Source organism: Porites lutea, chromosome 1, assembly GCF_958299795.1.
Source record: "Porites lutea chromosome 1, jaPorLute2.1, whole genome shotgun sequence".
Taxonomy (NCBI): Eukaryota; Metazoa; Cnidaria; class Anthozoa; order Scleractinia; family Poritidae; genus Porites; species Porites lutea.
This window is the reverse complement of record NC_133201.1, coordinates 35,088,806-35,107,648: the sequence shown is the minus strand read 5'-3', so window position 1 is coordinate 35,107,648 and position 18,843 is coordinate 35,088,806. Positions and strand designations below refer to the sequence as shown.

General features: G+C 38.2%; 1 protein-coding gene across 1 annotated transcript; it reads left to right on the top strand.

The window, feature by feature from the left end:
* The first annotated feature begins 254 nt into the window (after positions 1 to 254).
* LOC140949006 (uncharacterized) lies at positions 255 to 16,508 on the top strand. Its single transcript, XM_073398265.1, has 18 exons — positions 255 to 385; positions 3,359 to 3,479; positions 3,835 to 3,938; positions 4,430 to 4,571; positions 5,006 to 5,187; positions 5,963 to 6,134; positions 6,478 to 6,659; positions 7,190 to 7,346; positions 7,872 to 8,026; positions 8,490 to 8,643; positions 9,270 to 9,451; positions 9,878 to 10,031; positions 10,440 to 10,621; positions 11,145 to 11,292; positions 11,911 to 12,092; positions 12,602 to 12,761; positions 13,804 to 13,947; positions 14,856 to 16,508. The coding sequence occupies exons 1-18, from the start codon at positions 369 to 371 to the stop codon at positions 15,117 to 15,119; spliced, it is 2,802 nt and encodes a 933-aa protein (XP_073254366.1). The 5' UTR covers positions 255 to 368; the 3' UTR covers positions 15,120 to 16,508.
* Positions 16,509 to 18,843: the final 2,335 nt, after the last annotated feature.

Genomic DNA, 18,843 nt, shown 5'->3' with positions numbered 1-18,843 from the left:
TCAACACAAAAACACGATTGCGTGAAAATTGCAGTTTGCAAAGAAAGTGAAAAACCTCACTGTTGCCACTCTCTATTGTACTGAAAATCCAGATTATTGTTATCAGGACAAGCCCGGAGGAGGATCATTGTCTTGTTTTAATAGTTCATTAAAGCATTTCTTTTGTGTGAGTTCATTAAAGTGTGGTTTTAAATTAGAAAATATGCATTTTTGGAGTTCTTTTCAGGTTCACATGTAAATTACTTCATAGTGATTTTTTAACATCGAAGCGTCTTATTTGCTATGTGTGCGTATTTTCAAGTCGAACTTTCCGAGACAAATTAACAAGCCTTATGAAATCTGATTCAAATTAAAACTCTCAGACAGGCATGACTTCCAGCAAGAGGTAAGTTTTAAAATATACGGTTTTTACGTGCTTACATTTTCGTGGGACGCCGTATTCGATCGTGTTTTCCTTCTCGTATAAAGAGCACCAATTCAACTGAATAGATCCATTTAAAGATACTTAATTTGGAGGAAACAGGCACTTTTAAAAAGGACACTTACTCTTCATAATGAAATGTAGCGTGAGTAAAGTTTCCATCATCCATAATTAAGTAAATATCAGTTGCGTAATTTGATTGAATTAATGTTATTCGAAGTAACCGGTTACTTCTACAAGTGTTATACTCGGATACGACTAGCCAGTCAGGAAACGTTGCAGGTAGCGTAGAATATTGTTTCCAAACACAGCGAGAACGTGGAATCATCGATTAAAGTATTCCAAGAGTGTCATAGGTGAGCATTTGAAGTACTAAGTAAATATTGATGATTCGTAATTTTTTAAGCTGTAAACACGTTTGCAAAACTTGTTATCGCTTTTACTGATTAGCGGGGAGAAGACGTATTGTATGTAATTCTTTCTTTTCCGTGGTAGACTCCAAAAGAAAGAGCCAAAACCGGGCACAATTAAACCAAGTGATGGTTTGCACATGACATAAGGGCACGAGGAGCGTTTGCTTTCATTGCATAAAGGACAACATAAAATTTCGAAATATTGGACTCAATGTAAAGCCTTCTTCGCTAAAAAAAATGATCTTTTTCCGAATAGGAAGAAACGGTTTCAATTTAGAACTGACTGCATTTATTGCACAACGTCCACCGAGCTGACTGCGTCTCCGGCCTTTAGCTATAGACTTCTGGTGGCTTAGCAATCCCGATAGGAGGCAAATGGAAAGGAATTTGATCTTTACGCAAAGCAACCTATTCAATACGACGTCTTATTTTATTTTTCGATTTTTTTTTGTAGAAGGCGAACATCAGTTGTTTGTTTAGCAAAGCAGGAATTAGAAAACCATTGCATGCAGTTTGCGTCAATCTAGTTGCTTCCATGAACAAAAACAAAAAGTACATTCTTCTATGATCGCTAGACTATGAAATTGCTGTCCTGATTAACTTTCACCGTTCAGTGGTTAAGTGAAAAAAAAAAAGAAAAACTTGTCACCACATACGCTGTGAAACGCACCATAGGAGAATCATCTCCATTTAATATGGCGTCGTATGCTAGAAGTATTCGTTAGAGCTTTCATTGGTTTGAACTGATGAAGGTTTAAACTCAGCCCGTTATTTTTCTAATTTTGTTTTTCTTTTCTGTTCCTATCGTCTTATTATACAAATCAGAAAGCTTGCAAATGTTGTATATTAAAATGAAATCGAGATTTGAATGGTATTCGCCAAGGTTTAAGTGTCAATTTTCTTTGTGTCCTGGCTCAATTATTATTATCATGGTTGTTATTATTATTATTATTGTTATTATTATTATTATTATTATTATTATTATTATTATCATCATCATGAATAACGTGAATATTTTTCTTTGTCTAATAACACTTAAGGTATGATAAAACGGGCAACAAAAAAAGTGCAACATGTTTGGCGACTTTGCTGCAAAACGAGTTAAATATCGATGTCGCTCGTCTTACCACCCTCGGAAAAAACCTTGCAACCTTATTTGGCGCAAGACAGGTTCGAACGTGGGTGGTAATGGTAAGCAATATTGCAAAATAAGTCGCCATTTTTTGCTGCCCGTTTTACTGAAGCTTTGGGGATTGAAGGGACAAGAGAAAGTGATTCTCTTTTGCTAAGGACAAACCAGGACAGAAAGAAAAACAAAATATCAAACTAGTTTGCAACAGACCAGCTCTTGATTGAAGGCTTTTTAACCTGAATTTCATTAAGTTTTTGAACTACAACACAGACATTATCACTGTGTTTAACGCCGTTTGCGAGTCATTCTTTGCATTATTAAGTGGATTTAATTTTCGCGTACAGTTTGGTCGCCTGAGATAATAACGGGTTTGCTCGACGAAAAAATTTGACACCCTTAAATATTTTTTTATTTCTACCGCCTCTTGGAGAACAATATCACAAAACAAAAAAAAATAAGATGATTCTTTCGAAATAATCCCTGGTCATAAAAATTTCGGAAAGTTTAAAAGGGATCGTTCCAACTTTAATAGTTGTTATCCTAGAGTTTAGCACTCGAAGTGGTACACACATAGTTTAGCCCTTAAACTGAACAAAGACCACCGCTGTCATTTTATCCGGGTGTTCTTCCAGGGTCATAACATATGAGAACTAAGCAATACATTCATTAGTTTTCCAACTGTTACGTAACACCCCCTATTTGCTTTTTTCAAACAAATGTTTTTCTTACTTACTTATAATCCTAAGCGGCGGAGCTGGGGGAGTGGGCAGGGGCTCCGTAACTCCCCGCAACACAAATATGGAGGGGCAGAGCCTCCACGTTTCGGTACCGAAAAACACTTTTACGGAGGTATTTGACAATACCGGTGACATGGGTGACTTCAGAGCGCACATTTTCTGCCCTCAGACGACTCAAGAACCACCTAAGAAGCAGCACCATGAAGCAGGACCTGAACAACTGACTACGGACCCACTAGATACTGTGAAGATTGCAAAGAGGTTTGCATTTTGGAAATTCTGAGTAATGGTATGCATATGGCGGAGTGGAAGATGAGTCCCCTCCCCCGCCTCCCCCACTTACGTTTCAAAACGCTCCGCCGCCTCTGTTGATGAATATGATAATCATATCAACTGCGACTATCATATCTTTATTTAAATTACTTAGAATAACTTACTTACGTATCCACTTAATATTCTTACTTATTTACATGTATTAACTTACTGAGGAATGAAAACGTGATCTTATTTCTTGCCTCTTGAAAGAACTAAAGGTGTTCTTGTCGCCCAACACGCAGTGTTTGACTGATGCACTCCTTGGGTTGAGTTTTTATCTTTTCATGACGATCGCTTGCTTTGTTTAACTTATTAAAATGTAATTTGGTTTTTCACACAGCGACACGAAGAAACTGTACGAAGAGTTAAGAGAGAAGTTATCGAATTTAAGCCGCACAATTAAGAACCTCGAAACAAGAGCATCCAAACCGAATTTCTCTACAGACGAACTTGCTTATCACGTGAGTATTGATTGCTTCTCGAATGTATTTAATAAGATTTGTCCTCTTACACACGTGACATGCCTCATGTGCCTCATACCTCATGCACAATTGTTATTTTAACATCCAGAGTGCATGCTCCGTTGTACAAACATGAAGGGTGAATGGTAGATCTAAATATTTGCACATGCTGTAGGATAAATTATTTTTATTAAAATGAAGGCTGTTCTATGATGTATTTGCTTCCACAATTCTATCTGACACTCATTTAAGGTGAGTCTGGGGGGAAAGGAGCCTCCCTAAGAGTAATTCATTGGAGAGTGAGGAGTAGAGCTCACTGAAACAAAAACGGAAGTCTTGAGTGTTTATTTTTCAGATCCGAAAAGTTGCCTCTGCTAAGACTTACAAAAGTGACCAGCGGGAGGAAAATGACGATCTTGGTGTGAGAAATATTCAAGATGCACGGACAAAACTTGAAAGGTAACTCATACATCCTCCTATTAGAGTGGTTTTCGTTTGAGTGTCGTAAAACCAAAACCAAAGTAATTACTCTGGCCAGTCACATAGGACACAGACAATACATTGAACCAATCAAAACTCGAAGTAATTACATGTGGCTGACGCAAAGCGCGGGAAAATGCATGCGAGCGCGTCACAATTGGCTTTGGTTTTACTTCTGATTGGATGAAAAGGTGGCGCGAATCTTTTAAGCCAATCGCATCGTGTAGAAAGTGCAAAACCAATTACTTTTCGACACTCAAATGAAAACCGCTCTAGTAGTCCAAAGCTTCTTCGTTTGTTCTTTATAAGTATTTATAATTAGAATCGGAACATAGGAAATCTAAGCACTCATCAAGAAGTTTACGTTTACTATGATTTGATTCATTGAACGCTAGCGCTTAAGAAACACACTTTTAAGAAATTTGAGATCTTTAGATGGAGGTTACATTAAATATATCTATTTCCTTCAGGGCACTGGAAACACTGCGAGAATTAAAGAAACAGCAAAACGGCAGAGAATCTAAGATTCAAGGAGCTGCTGTGGGCAGGAGGAGGAAATCGAAACGATGCTTTCAGTTTGAAAAAATTGACGGCGATGTTACAAATTACATGGTAATTCCTGGCAACACCATTAACCCATACGAGCATTTACAAATTTAATAAGGAGTAACGAAGTTAGTAGGAAAATAATGTTAAACGTTATCCAATCTCAGCTTAATCTCCAATCTCAGCTTAATTCCTATTAATTCCACAGCTGTCGAGAGTAAAAGTCAATATTTGTGCTATTCACGGCTTTATTATGCTCACAAAAGAGCTACATGTTTCTTTGTGGCTACACTTGGCAAAACATCCTTAATTTTTACAAATTTAACATGAAGAAACCAACACAACAGCTGACAAATTCCAAGTAAAGAATAAAAATGTTCAGTTTGGATGGTGTTTTGAATTAACTCAGTCGATGCCCTGAGACAATGCCTGTACTAATTCACAAAATGTGGCAGGTACAGTCAACATTTTGCTTTGTTTGCTTTTCCGTCTTTATATAGACCTTAATTGGAGACATATTAACTGAAGTGGAGCAGGCAAATCAAGTCAAAAAATTTGGAAAATCAAGTTTACAAGAAGGAAAGATTCCCAGAAATAAAGAGGAGAAAACGAGACAAGAACTAGAGGCATTTAGCTCTCGTTGGAATGGACTCGGTGAGGAAGTTCTCAAGACAACCAACAGGTAAGAGAACGTAAAGTCTATCTTTACTGAAACACAGCACATGCTGTGTCCCTTGGAAGTTCATTTTCATTGGAAGTCCGGTTCCTTTATGTAGTATTATGATGAAAAAAGGAGAGAGCTCGAGAAAGGAGAGCTCGAGGATATAAAATTGTGAAACGCAACTAAACGTAACTGGACCAAGATCATATGTCTTGGCACAAATAAATTTAAAGGCCAGGTTTACACATGAGAGAATGAGCTTATCCTCTCTTGGTTTACACTTGAGTGTTCTTTTTAGGATTTTGTCAATGTGTCCGGATATATTTAGGGTATTCGGATTTTGCAGGCGTTCACACACATCCTTTAATTCCAGAGTATCCATCCATCGTTTAAATTACATCTGTTTGTCCTGATCAAGAGGGGGTTGTCCAGATACCAAGTATTGGTTTTTAGTTCCAGGATTCAACATCTCCAGACACGCGACCAAACCCGGATTCAAGCATTTACGTCGTGTAAATGGCAGAAAGCAAACTTTCCAAAACACCTTCCTCCTCCTACTCTTCCTCCTCCTCATCATTATCATCATCATAATTATCATATCCTTTATTTTGACGCGATAAAACTCAAAGCTCAATGTTTGTGGAGTCGTGTAAAATAAGCTGCAATAGAACAACAATAGAAATAAGAATAAAATTAGTTACAATACACACTTACAAAAAATCTCTCGTGTGAACCTGGCCGCCTAACTTCCATCGATTCTGATACCCTGCTTTGAAAAACCAATTTTTTTTTACAGCATTGAGACGTTTGTATCAGAGGTAGAAACGGAATACTCCAAGCTAAAGCTGTGGATAAGTAATTCGGAGATCGCAGATTCGTGGCTGATGGAATACGAACCCTATGCTGATAAACCGGAGAAACTCGGAACGACCATTCGATTAGTGAGGATACAGCTTCATGAGAATCAGGTAAGTACTGCAGCTTAGATATATGTTGTAGATAGATATTTCATCGCACGTGATCCAAAAGTGAGATTATTTCGTTAGGGTCCACCTAACTCTTCCCCACATTCCTGTAGACAAATGCATCAACTCGAGGGTTTGGGTGGCAAAATATAGTGCTTTGTGTGTAATTGTCCACCCACGCCTCGGCCTCGCCTTATGGTGAGGGCTCACTGGAGCGGAATGCTGTGAAGGTTTTCCGATGGATATTTTTCTTCAGAAGTTTAAAAAAATCATTAGTCAAAAGGTGATAGAACATCATTGTCTTGTGAGCTGCACCACAAAAATTGGTTTTGCTTTCTCATTTTAGACCGTCTTGGAAAACTTCAGAAAATCGAAACCCAGATTGCGTCACATGTACGACACTGCAGTTGAACTCATGAAGAGCGGTCGGATGGACGAGGCAGATGTCGATGAATTAGAGCGCGTCATCAATGTTCTTGTAGCAAAATGGGAGTCGATTGACAACCGGTTGAATGCAAGTCGGGATCGGTAAGACCTTAGAAGTTTGTTTAAATTATCGTTTAGCTCACTGGTTTTGAATATGCTTACTTAAAACGTCAGAAGTAGAGCACATACCTGAAGTTTGATCCTTTCCGAGCCATTTTACAATTATCAACATCTAATTCTGAGCGAGAAATGACAAACAACGCAAAAGGCTCAACTTTGCTTGACGGCAAGTGTTTTGTTCTGAAATGAAACTTCAACTTTTGTCTATATTAACAAACTATCCGCTTAATTATATCACCTGAATGACAACTAATAATCGTGAAGGAAACTACTAATTACTTGCTCTTTTTGATGGAAAACGGTGATCTGTGTTGAGTTTGTTGTTGGTTCTCTCCTTTGCTCCGAGTGGTTTTTCTCCGGGTACTCCAGTTTTCCCCTCTCCTTGAAAACCAACACTTCCAAATTCCAATTCGATCCGGAACGCACTTATACGTTTTAGCGAGTGCTTTAGCATTTCTAAGTGCTCCGTGGGTAAACCAATCATAATTACAATTTACACATTTTCTTGTTAGGATTTACGCTGAAATCGAAAAGCTAAGAAAGAGAAAGGCAAAGCAACGGCCCTCTATCGTTCGGAGATTTAGCTCTAGAAGAAATTTATCTTTTCGAAGAAACAGATCCCTGAGAAAGAAACGTGAGGGTGAACAGGATAAGGAGGTGGTGCCCAAGGTAATAAACTTTAACATTGTTTTTTAGTTGCAGTTAAGGCAGGGATCTATTGCCTGAAGGAAGTTTAGAGCAGTCGATTTTGCGCAATATGCTGGTGCAATGGTTTTTATTTAGGTTCACTATACACAAAATGACACCACCTCACGTGATATTTTCTGTTTTCCCATGTGTTCTTTCTAGTGTAGTTCCTTTGTCGTAACACCACTGCGTGTGATCAGGTTAGGTTAAATTCCATAATAGTAAATAAATTTTGTTCCTCGAAGAAATATATATTTATCAAGAGGCTCAGAGTTTCTTAGGAGTACCAATGTTAAGCTTTGACTCAGCTGGATTTTGTCGAAAGATGAAAAAGCAGACACATAACTCGTTCGTAACTCGGGTGGCCTTCGTTAGTTTGAGATAAAGTCGGAAATTCGGCGTTAGAAATATCAAGTACATACTCATTATTGCAGAGATAGACAGTAGTGTAGTTGTAGTTTTCTTTCAACGATCACACCATTGCTCTAATTACTGTGTTTTCTACAGGGTGCTCAGTCTTATAAAGTGTACGTTGACGAGCAAGATAACTTACCCACGCCGGAAGTCGTTACCAGCACGAGCTCCATGAATGTAAATGCCTCAATGGATCCCGTGCACATTCTTATGATGAAAAACAGACAACCCGTGGAAGAAAAACTGAGGTATGTTGAAAGAAAAAAGTCCAGATGTTACAACCAAAATAGAATTTTTTCTTCTTCCACGATCAACTGCTGGGAGAGGCGGCACATCACGCCAGAGAGATTATGGAGGAATGGAAAACTTTACTTTAGGAGATGAATCGACTAGCTAGCCTGAAAAGGAAAAACACCCATTCTCACATATGGGACTATTTTAAGTAAATTACGTTACCATGTATGAAATTTGTGTCCTTTAATTTGGCTGTTTCACATTTTTCACGGCTTTCGAAACGTAGGCAGAATTTGTAATTTGCGGGTTTTGCTCCATCTCGGTGACAGTAGAAAAATTGGGTAAGAAATGACTATTTTTTCTGGAGTAAGAGTTCTTTGAAAGCTTTTTCAGTCCTTATCAAGGACTGGAATTGTAACAGACTTAAATAATATAATTGAAGGCACATTTGTTACTATTGACCAAATATCCTTCCAGGTTGCAGAATCAAAGGAAAGCTTTCCAAACCTTTGCCCTAACTCTCGAGGCATGTGAAAAGACCATTCAGGATCTCCACTCGAAATCGCTGGAGAAATTCTCAAATATTGACTCAAACGCGGAAGAGATTCAAAAACAACTTGATGACATGTCGGTGAGTAGCTATTTGGCGTTTGTCCTCGCGGTTGTACTATACAAGGTGGGTGATCAAAAGCTCTGAAACCCTAACTCTCCAGTTTTAGACCACAATATATGATTTTCCCAACTTTTGGTCAGACCAAAATATGTGATTTTCCCTACTATATTTCAGACCAAAATATGTGATTTTCCCTACTCTATTTGAAGCAACATTTTCAACGAAACTGATCAAGCAACATGGCCATTTCCAGACCCTCTTTCCTGTGCAACAAACCTCAGCCTATTGGAGATATACTGAAAGCTGTACCCAATTGAAGACCAAAAGGACTTAAAAAAAAATACCCCTGCGTTGGGACTGCACATACCCACAGTGTATGCAGCTCATTAAGGGAGAATTCCCTCCCCGGGTCTTTGACACACTAATGTTTCCAGCACCAGTCTCTGTTAATCCTAAAACGAAGAAAGCCGGGTTGTTTAAAAATAGAAACCTTTCATCTTAGAGGTACTTCAGCATGCAGTCATATTATATCTGGAGAAATTAGACTTTACATGCCTCTTTGGGCCTAGGAGGGTTTCGCAATTCTGCATAAGTAGTTTATTAGTGTAGGGATTTATCCTAATACAAATGCTATATTTTAACAGAGGCTTGAAACAGATTTAAAGAATTCGAAGTCTGAATTTCAATCAGAAATAGAGCGATTCGACAAAGCCAAGGGAGAAGGATTGTTTAGTGACAAAGACCAAGCAATTCTTGAAGAGAGGGTGAAGAATCTGCAATCTCGCTGGAGAAAATTGTGGGAGGAACACATAGCAAACAAGAATCGGTAAGACATAAAAAACAATCGTGAGTGACAATGGATATAAAAACAAAACAGTAATAATGATGATGAACATGATGATGATAATGACGATGATAATAAAATAATACCAGTAATAATGATTATAAGTAGAATCGCTTACCTTATAATCATACTCCAAGTAGTTTTCGAAAATTCTGCCTTTTACACTTAAATGTCAACTCAGTTACCTTTTTCACAACCAAAATTTCCCATTCATTGTAAAATCATTGTATAGTTAAGGCTCATTTTCGTTTGCTTTGACATCATTTTTGCTAAGATTATCGAAGAATGGAGATCACTGCTGTTATAGCCATTCCCTTCCCTCCTGGGTACTTCGCCATATTTTATTTACTCAATATTATTCATCAACATGTGACTGATTAAACTCTGTAATAAATCTTCATCTAACAGGTTGGAAAAACAAAGGGATGCCTTCAAAACTTTTGACTTGTCTTTGAAGAAACAAGAAAATACAATTAACGATCTCGACACGGAAGCGCTCCAGAAATTTTCAGCTGCTGGTTCAAATAGACGCGAACTTGAAAAGCAACTAGATGACATTATGGTAAGTAGTAAAAATACATGATTGGTATTCGTTGACTAAATCTTTCACCTAAGTTCATGAGGGTAACAATGACGGAATGATCTATTGAGAAAGTCTGGGGGTATGGGAGAGGTGGGAGCATGCTGCCCTCTACAGAACTTTATAGTCTCCTAAATAAAGCCATCATTTTCCGAGTAATTCGAGTATTCTCGAAGAGTGATCTCCTTGAATCAATAGAAATGATACCGTTATTCCAAGAATTTAAGTTTCGCTACAACGAAACTTCTTTGTATGAAAAAGCAACGTTATTAACAAGTATGTGGAAGGTACATTAGATTGATTTGTTGCCACATTTTGTAAAGGATGTCTAAAAGACATTGACTAGATAAGCCGTTATATATGTTCTATTTTCTGTTTTATTTCTTCCAGCAATTTGAGTCTGATCTAAGGAGAAAGAGATTTGAGTTTCAATCCGAAGTGGACAAATTTGAAAAGGCTAAAACTGAAGGCCTGTTTAACGACACTGACAGAAAGATCCTTGAAAAGAGAGTGGAAAATTTGCAGAATCGATGGGACGAACTGTGGAAAGAACACATCTCCAATAAGAATCGGTAGGAAATTAGCTTAAACCTGCTTTAAGTATTTATTAATAACTTCAGACAGGTACAGGGGAAGGTGTGAACTTTCCCTTAGGGCGTTCAAGTTGACACAAGTTATTTAAAAATCTGGCTAACGACAAATGCAAGAGACCCACTAGTTTCTCTATGGCTTTGTAAGCCGTTTGTGCAGTGCATTTATGCAAAATTCAAGCGTCAATAGGTCCCAGGTCTTAATTAAGTTAATTCCTTGAAAGGACTGTTAACACTGCTAACATTCCCAGAACCTGCAAGGATGTCATTTTGAAGTGAAAAAGTAAAATATTTGTAGACTTGTAGTAAAAAGTAGTAATATTGTTTTTATAATAATAATTATAATTTGATTGAAAATATAGAAATTTCAGTGTTCTTACATAGTTTAAAGAATAGCACAAAATTGATTATTTTGCGAGTTTCGAGAGAGTTCATTGGCACTTGATCACAAGCACAATTTTATTTGTGTTTATGATTCAGTAATGATTGTTGTGTTTCATCACAGTATCGTAAAGGCCACCTTGGAGCATGCCCACAACTCGATGAAGACTATTAGTGAAGATTTTGATAAAATCGAGCAACAAATGAATACGCCTGAAGTCTATGAAGATGATGACCGTCTTTCCTTGACAGAAAATGGTCTAAAACAGAAGGTAAGATTATACCTTGGAATGCCAGCCGGATTTTGGTGATCGAAATTGTGTAGAACTGACATGTAACCAATCTTTTTGTCCTTTTGCGAGGCTAAAGGAGCTGACACTTTTGATACTAAAGAGACGCTTTCCATTGAACCCAAAATTCCAGAAATTTTGGTCAGAAATCAAATGGAATTAACCATTTCGATTCCGTCCCACGGGAATCTTTGACCGGTGCGGTCATTTCGGTTGGTCGGGCGGACCGAAATGTCCCTTTCCATTTGACGAAATGGTTGTCTTTAGTACCGCTCTTCTTTTATCTCACGTACAAGCACAATGACCAAACGCGCGGTGGCTTGGGTCAACAACTGGAATGTACCGTTCCATTCCCAAAATTTCAAAGCGGAATGTTTTTAAGTGGAAAGTGTCCAAGTTCTCTTGGTATGTCCATTTAAGTTGGAACATTCTTGACGGTAGTCTTTTGGCGATTTACCTGCTGAACATTTACTCCTTTGACTGAACTGTTAAATCCTTCTCTTTGCAATAACAAGTAATTTCAATAATTACAATGTGCGTTTACTTAAGCGCCCAAAAACGTAGACACAATGTGACTAACCGAAAGCCTTTGTCCGTCAGAGACTCATGGAGGATTTGGACCAGTACGATGACCCAATAAACAAAGTGAGTCACATAGCAGACAAACTGTTGGAAAGAAATTTGGTCGACGATCAGACGTGTACTTTCATCAAAAAGAAAACAGTTGCTCTCATTGAAAGACAACAACAGCTGAAAAACAGTTGCAAGGAAAGTGGAGACAGGTTAGCTATTCCATGAAGCAATACGAAAGCGTAAACCGATTGATGAATAAACTGGTTGATATATGCATCGCGATAATTGGCGTTTTGTTCTCGTGACAACTTTACACTAATGAAATCGTTTGCGTAAACTGTTTGCTGGACCAAAATGACCCCTTTTTCTTCAATGTTCCGACGCTTTCACCTCGTATTCATAGTTACATATTTAAAGCAATGGCTCATGTATTAGGTGCAGTAGAAGTGATTTTTAGCGAGGGTAGCATAATCTATGATAATATCAACAGCTGATTACCTACTAGCCCTCGAAAAAGATGTCAACCTGGAATTATTCCTATTTCGCGCCTGATCATTTTCAACAGTAGATTTCTCAAAAAGCTCTTTGTTTCAATGACTGTCCATTCGATTTTGGGCAATCTAATTGTATTGACGACGTAGCTGTTACTATTTAGTGACATAAATCGTAGGAGAATGGGACGCCCCGTTTTCATGCCCGTCACCTTTTACCTTTCAAGGTTTGAAATGGAGCTTCAGCTATATGATCAACAACGTAGTGGGTCACCGTCAGAGGTGGAAGAAGAAACTGTCCAGATTAGTGATGATTACGCCATGCTCTCTCAGTCTCTTGACGATATTCTTGCTGATGAAGGATTTGCGGAAATGGATTCGTCCAAGGTACTTGCAGCTTTAAAATTCGTGCTTTGAAACCTTTTCTTTTTCACGTTTGGCAGAATGGGTCATAGTAAATGCCTTGCGTGAAACTATTGCTTCCGTAAACCTTATCGTAACCGATGCTCATACCATTGTTTTTTCTTCAGCGGAACATCAGTGTCTCTTCAGCCAGGGACCTTCAGATGACATGATATCAAATGTAGCGTGATAAAAATTTCAGGGCAATATTCATGCTTAATGCATTATAAGGTTTCAAATAATGAGATTCCAACAAAACGAGATCAAGAAAGTTTCTAGTATAGAACTTGGAAGAAGCAAGTAAATCATTGATAGCAGCTTTTTGATACGGCCATAGGGCTGTATCAGACGGCTGTATATGCTCTTCATCGATTCAAATGACATTACTACTGATTCAGCATAACTAGACCTGAATTCAAGGACTGATGCTCCTTTTGTGATACTCAGTTATAGCCAAGTACAATAAATCCATATTGTCGTATCATAGACTTTGTTTGACTGTCTGACTAGTGTCAGAGAGTCGTTTCAAAAAACAACAAGAACAACAACAATTTTATTCCACAAAGGTACCTACAGTAATTACACACTCAGTTAATTAATCACGGGTATAAGAAATCGGAAAAAACTTTCCCACCGCAAATAGCATTAAAGGCTAATCGAGGCGGGGGAAAGATGAAGACAAACTTAAGGTAATAAAATAAGACAAAACTGTTTGCAGAAAACTGAGATAGCCATACAATAAGGATAAATAAGAATTAAAGTTAAATTGAAAAAATTTAGATCCAAAAAAAAAAGATAAATGAATAAACAAAATAAAAATAGTTATTTTGCGTTCCAAGGCTGAGATAAATTGCTAAAGTAATTGAGCAATTGAGAGACTTCAATGTAGTCATTCACAAGCTCTAAAGTTTCAAGAAGTATTTGTTCAGTGTTGATTCGGAGCCGGGATTTCAACGAACGAGCTAGTCAATACGTATTTTTGCTAAACATTATTTGATTATCAGTGATTTTTTCTATTTTCTGTAAGTCGTTCCTGGATGTGAAGACGACCAATTTTGATAGAGAGGTGCAGTTAATGAACCAGTGGATGACTGACTCTCAAAAGTTAGTGAATTCATTGCACGTGGAAATGGATCCGAAGGAAGTGACAGGGACAGTGCAGCAAATTAAGGTTGGATTGCTTTGCACATCAATTTCAAAAAAAGGTTTAAGACCTTGGAAACCGTTTGTATTCTTTATGTAAGGTCAGATAAATTTTTACACAGTTATACTTATCACTTGAAAAGTTGTTGCCATGGAGTTCCATTGGCTGGGTGCCAGATTTCGTAGCGGTAGGTCTGGGTTCGATTTCCGATCTATCAACCCCTCGAGGTCTTATAAAAACGTAAGTGAGTAGAATGTGATGTTTCTGTTTTCACTTGGAAAAATGGTCCGTTAGCCATCCAGTGGTCTTCTCGAATAAGGAAAAAAGTAGTATGTCTTGTCCCACAACTCTTTTCTGATGTGACACTTGTGTTAGATAAAGGATGGGAACCACTACAGACGCAACAGTCTGTTGCAGTGACTACCCCGAGGGCTAGTGTCTATCTCTCCTGGGTTGTAGGATTGGGAAGGGAGGTGTGCATCACTGTTAGGCAGGTCTACACTCCCTAAGACTGATAAGAGTTACATATAGAATGCAGTGACTCAAAATGAATCATACCCTTGACTCTATGATGTCACTCCTATTTAAGTTATCGAGACGTCAAGTCTCTGGCCTGTTGCACTGGTATAAGGTATGAACCACAATTTCTGTATAACGGTAAACGCAACGCTTCGGTCTGGGTGGAGCTTTCACTTGATAAGACAGTGCAGTCGTTCTATCCCTCGCAAGGATAATTCCTCTGGTCTCTGACAGTTTCTGACCGGTTGTTCTTACATGAGGTAAACAGCCTTTCATTCTCCTGGAAGATGAACGTAACAGTAGCAAAGTTTGCCACCATGAAGGCTGTTGACGTTGCTGAAGCGCCAGGCAGGCGCTGGCGGAATAGAAAGGAATCATCAAGATAACATTAAGACAAAAATTTGTGTTTTCTTTAGGCTCGTTATGAAGAGATAGAGAAGAAAGAAGCTACGATGGAAGCAATCAATAAACTTGGTCAGGAAATAACGAAAGAGTCGTTAAACATGACCACTACGGAAACAGTTGAAAAGAAACTAGAAGCACTGAACATAAGGTGGCGAGAGACCAGGGAGATGTTGAAGGACTTCTGCAAAAAGGGCGATGAAGACGCTGCAGAATATCAAGGCTGTTGTTGTTCACGAGTAATCACTAAAATGTTTCATGCTTGTTTTTATAGTTAATAAGTGCAGCTTACCTCAAGCAGTATACGTGTGAAAACATTATCTTTCGGATGGCCAACAGTTGTAGAAAAGAAACTGGTCATGATTCCAATGGCCACGGACGTTTTCAAAGTGTGAATGAACTTGCGCCCAGGATCAGTGATGTTTTAAACAGATCTGATACTCAACAATTCCATCATTCCTGGAGAAAAAAATCCTGAACAAATAGTTTGAATCAAACATAACAGAGTTAAGAATCCCAACTGGCTAGAGGCAAACCAGTTGGCTGTTTACAAGCATGGTCGAGGATTTGAACTCGGGACGACCGTGAACAAATTTATACAGCTGGCGGTCAGCGCGGGACTTGAACTTGGGGCCTCCGAATTGCAAGTCCAGCGCCCTAACCACGAGGCCACGCTGCCTCCAGACAAAGCGAGCTGGATCCTTTTGAACATCTCCCGTATCTTTATATGAATTTGGATATTGTTAGATAAGGTTTAAATATTTAAAAGTGGGGTACGTTTGGGCCCGTTCGAAGCGACTGCAACACCTTCCAACAAATTTGTACGGCATTGGAATAACATGACAGATTCCTTCAAACGAGGACATGCAGAAAGGGAGGACTTAATGTACCTCTGCCGAACCTTTATACCTGTATAAATGCCGTTACCAAATTGTCCGTGCTACATACGTTTTAATAAGCAAAGGTTTAGTTATACAAAAACAAGTAAAAAACAACGCGTGCAAGAGATGACGAAAGTTCGGTGTCATCTTGACGCCATTTTCAAATTCAAAATACTTACTGATAAACTTTTTTCACGGTTTATCAGCAAGCATTTTCACCTTGAAAATGGTGTCAAGATGACACCGAAACGTCTTTCTTTCTTGCAGGAGTTGTTTTTACTTGTTTTTTTTTGGCATAGGTTTTGTCTTGTAAAAAGATTATGTTATAGACATGTGTGAATCATTTTTATACTCTCTATTCTAAGTGAATAGCTACTTTTAACCCTTGGACTCCCAAGATTTGATTAGTAACTCTCCCTTCTGGCTGCTATAGATTTTATTGTACATTGTTGGTCAAATAATTTGGGTTTATATCAAAAGTGCATCCTCTAGCTGATACTGTTGCCTATTCTTATCACCTTCCTCCTGAACAATGTAATGATATTATAAAAAGAGAAGTTAGATGCTAATCACTTCTGCGAGTTAAAGGGTTAAAGGGTCATATCTGTCATTTTCTTCGTCCAAAAATTGTACTGAATCGTGAAGATTTGTTTTAGAATGAGGGATGTCTGATAGATCCAATAGTTTACTTTTCTAGATGTCCGTTTGAAATTAAAGCAAAGATAGAATCGACAACGCAAAATAAGGAAAAATAAATGGTAAATGTGAAAAGGCGTAAAAGTTATAACTTTGTACTAGCGCTATATTTACGATCCCGAATGTTCACGATATATGAACATTTGTTTCGCATCAGCAGAGTGTATGAAGAGCGGTTTCATTCACGTGGCCAGCGTCTATGCTTATTTATTGAAACAAAAGAAAGGAAAGAGTTCAACTCTCAGAGGATTTTCTTAGTACACCAGCATGGCCACCGTTGCGTAAAGTGAAACGCTGCGCTCTATAGCAAACAAAATGCTCCAAAGCATCATCCTAAATAAAAAGAGCTGCTATATTTTTTCAAATGGGAAGGAGTAATTTCAAAACACCAGCAAGCAATGGTCATGAGAGACTCTTTGGAGGTTACACTCATGCAGACATTTTAAATATAACTTTGGTTGTTCACCTCGCGATCGTTTCCAAAACCTATCGCGAGAATAGCTCGCCCCTTGCTGACTTCGTATAACAGAATCACCAAGCTGAATGGCTTTCAATAAGGAATCATCAGTTTTGACAACAAATCGAGTTTGTCATGCCAGACATTCACCGGATTAGACGCGCGCAGTTTAAGAAGGGCGAGAACGAGAAACATCTTCGCTGGAGGCAGATGTTCTTCTGTTTCATTAACAGATATCTACATGCAGGCTGAATAAATTGCTTTCCAAAATTTAATATCACTGATAAAGCCGAAAGTACTACCGTTCAGATAAGAATCATAAAAAACCTTGCTAGTTTCCTACCTATCACAATTAAAAAAGACAGTCGTAATTACCACATCTTTATTAAAACATGGAGAATATCTTATAAAACAATAAACGAATAAAATGTAAGAACGCAGCTGCACAAGAGTAAAATTAAAGCTACAGTCCTCCTTCAGGAATGAAAACAATTTGACTTCGTTTCTTAGTTTTCACACAGCAGAAAGTACTGCATAAAAACAATTGGGCCGACCAGTCGGCTGCTGTGCGAACCGAGACCTCCAGTTCGTTAAAATACAATCAAAATAGCTAGTTTTGCCAACAAGCCAAGCCTATTTTAATTAAAACATATTTATTTTCACTCGTAGTTTTCCTATGTTTAGATCATATTTACAAACACTGTCAGTTTTAATAGAAGCGAATTGCGCGAAGTTCCTGTTTAAAAGAAGACATTGTCCGAGAGTAATTATATCCTTCGAAAGTAACAGGTTTCCTTCTGGGATTATTTACTCTCTTTTTTTCAACAACAACAGAAAAAGAATAACGAAAAAAAGAAACTCTAAATAGAAAGACCGTTGTTTTAAACAATCCCTACGCAGGTGGCGGTCTAATTTTTCATGGGAACTGGCAAAAAATTTAGCTTACTTTTATAAGTAACCTGGTAAAATTTTGTCTAAAAGATATAAATTTGCTTCAAATATCAATACGTAGAGATATACGCAGCAGTCGCTGAGTTAAAGTTCCCTTTAACTGCTCGAGAAACAGTGAAAGAGATGAATTTTTCTTCAAATTTCAGCTATATGAGTTTATACGATATCAACTACTTTTACTGTGACGAAAGAGAGATATCAACCACAGCAAAAATCGGTTTCTTGGTCTCCTACCCTTTCATCATGTTCATCAGTTTGGTTGGAAACTTCTTGATAATTCTTATCGTGTTTACGCACAAAGAATTGATGAAAACGACCAGTTGGCTCATTGTAAACATGGCGGTTTCCGACTTTTTGTTCTCATCAATAGCCATTCCAGTCGGCTTAGCGGAGATGGCGGAGAGCTCCTGGCCTGACCATGGTACTGCAGGTTTGGTCTTGTGCAAGCTTCAGGGTTTTTGCACAAGCGTCTCCCTTTCTGTATCCGTACAGAGCATTTTTTGGATCGCCATTGATCGGCTTGTGGCTGTCGTATATCCAATGAAAGCCCACTCCATCCCCTCTAGATCTCGAAGCATTGCTATAGCTTCCACTTGGCTTCTGGCCATAGGAGTGAATTCAGTTGAGTTGTATTCGTATCAAGTTCTTGAAGTACAAAGGAAATTTATATGTATGGTTGGCTTGGACGATTCATTTGGCACTGACAGAATATATGTGATTTATTCAGTGGTATATACTGTCGTATTCCAGATTACCCCATTCATCGCATTGACATTTATATACAGCGTTATTGCGATGACTCTAAGGAAACAAGACAAACGCCTTCACAACGAAGGGAATAAGGGAACTAGGTCGAACGTGCGTCGGCTTAGAAGACAGCAAGCAATCAAGATGTCCTTTTTTATTATTGCAGCGTTTTACATCTGTTCTCTTCCACTGCTTGTTTCGGCGATCATTTGGGAATTTCATATTTCAGTATCTTGCTCATTTGGAACGACACTTTGGCGAATCTCTGAG

Excerpts from the sequence above, each read along its gene's own strand:
- LOC140949006 (XM_073398265.1), top strand. Across the intron at positions 10,032-10,439 it reads AGCAACTAGATGACATTATG|CAATTTGAGTCTGATCTAAG; the intron begins GTAAGTAGTAAA and ends TATTTCTTCCAG. Across the intron at positions 13,948-14,855 it reads GGACAGTGCAGCAAATTAAG|GCTCGTTATGAAGAGATAGA; the intron begins GTTGGATTGCTT and ends TGTTTTCTTTAG.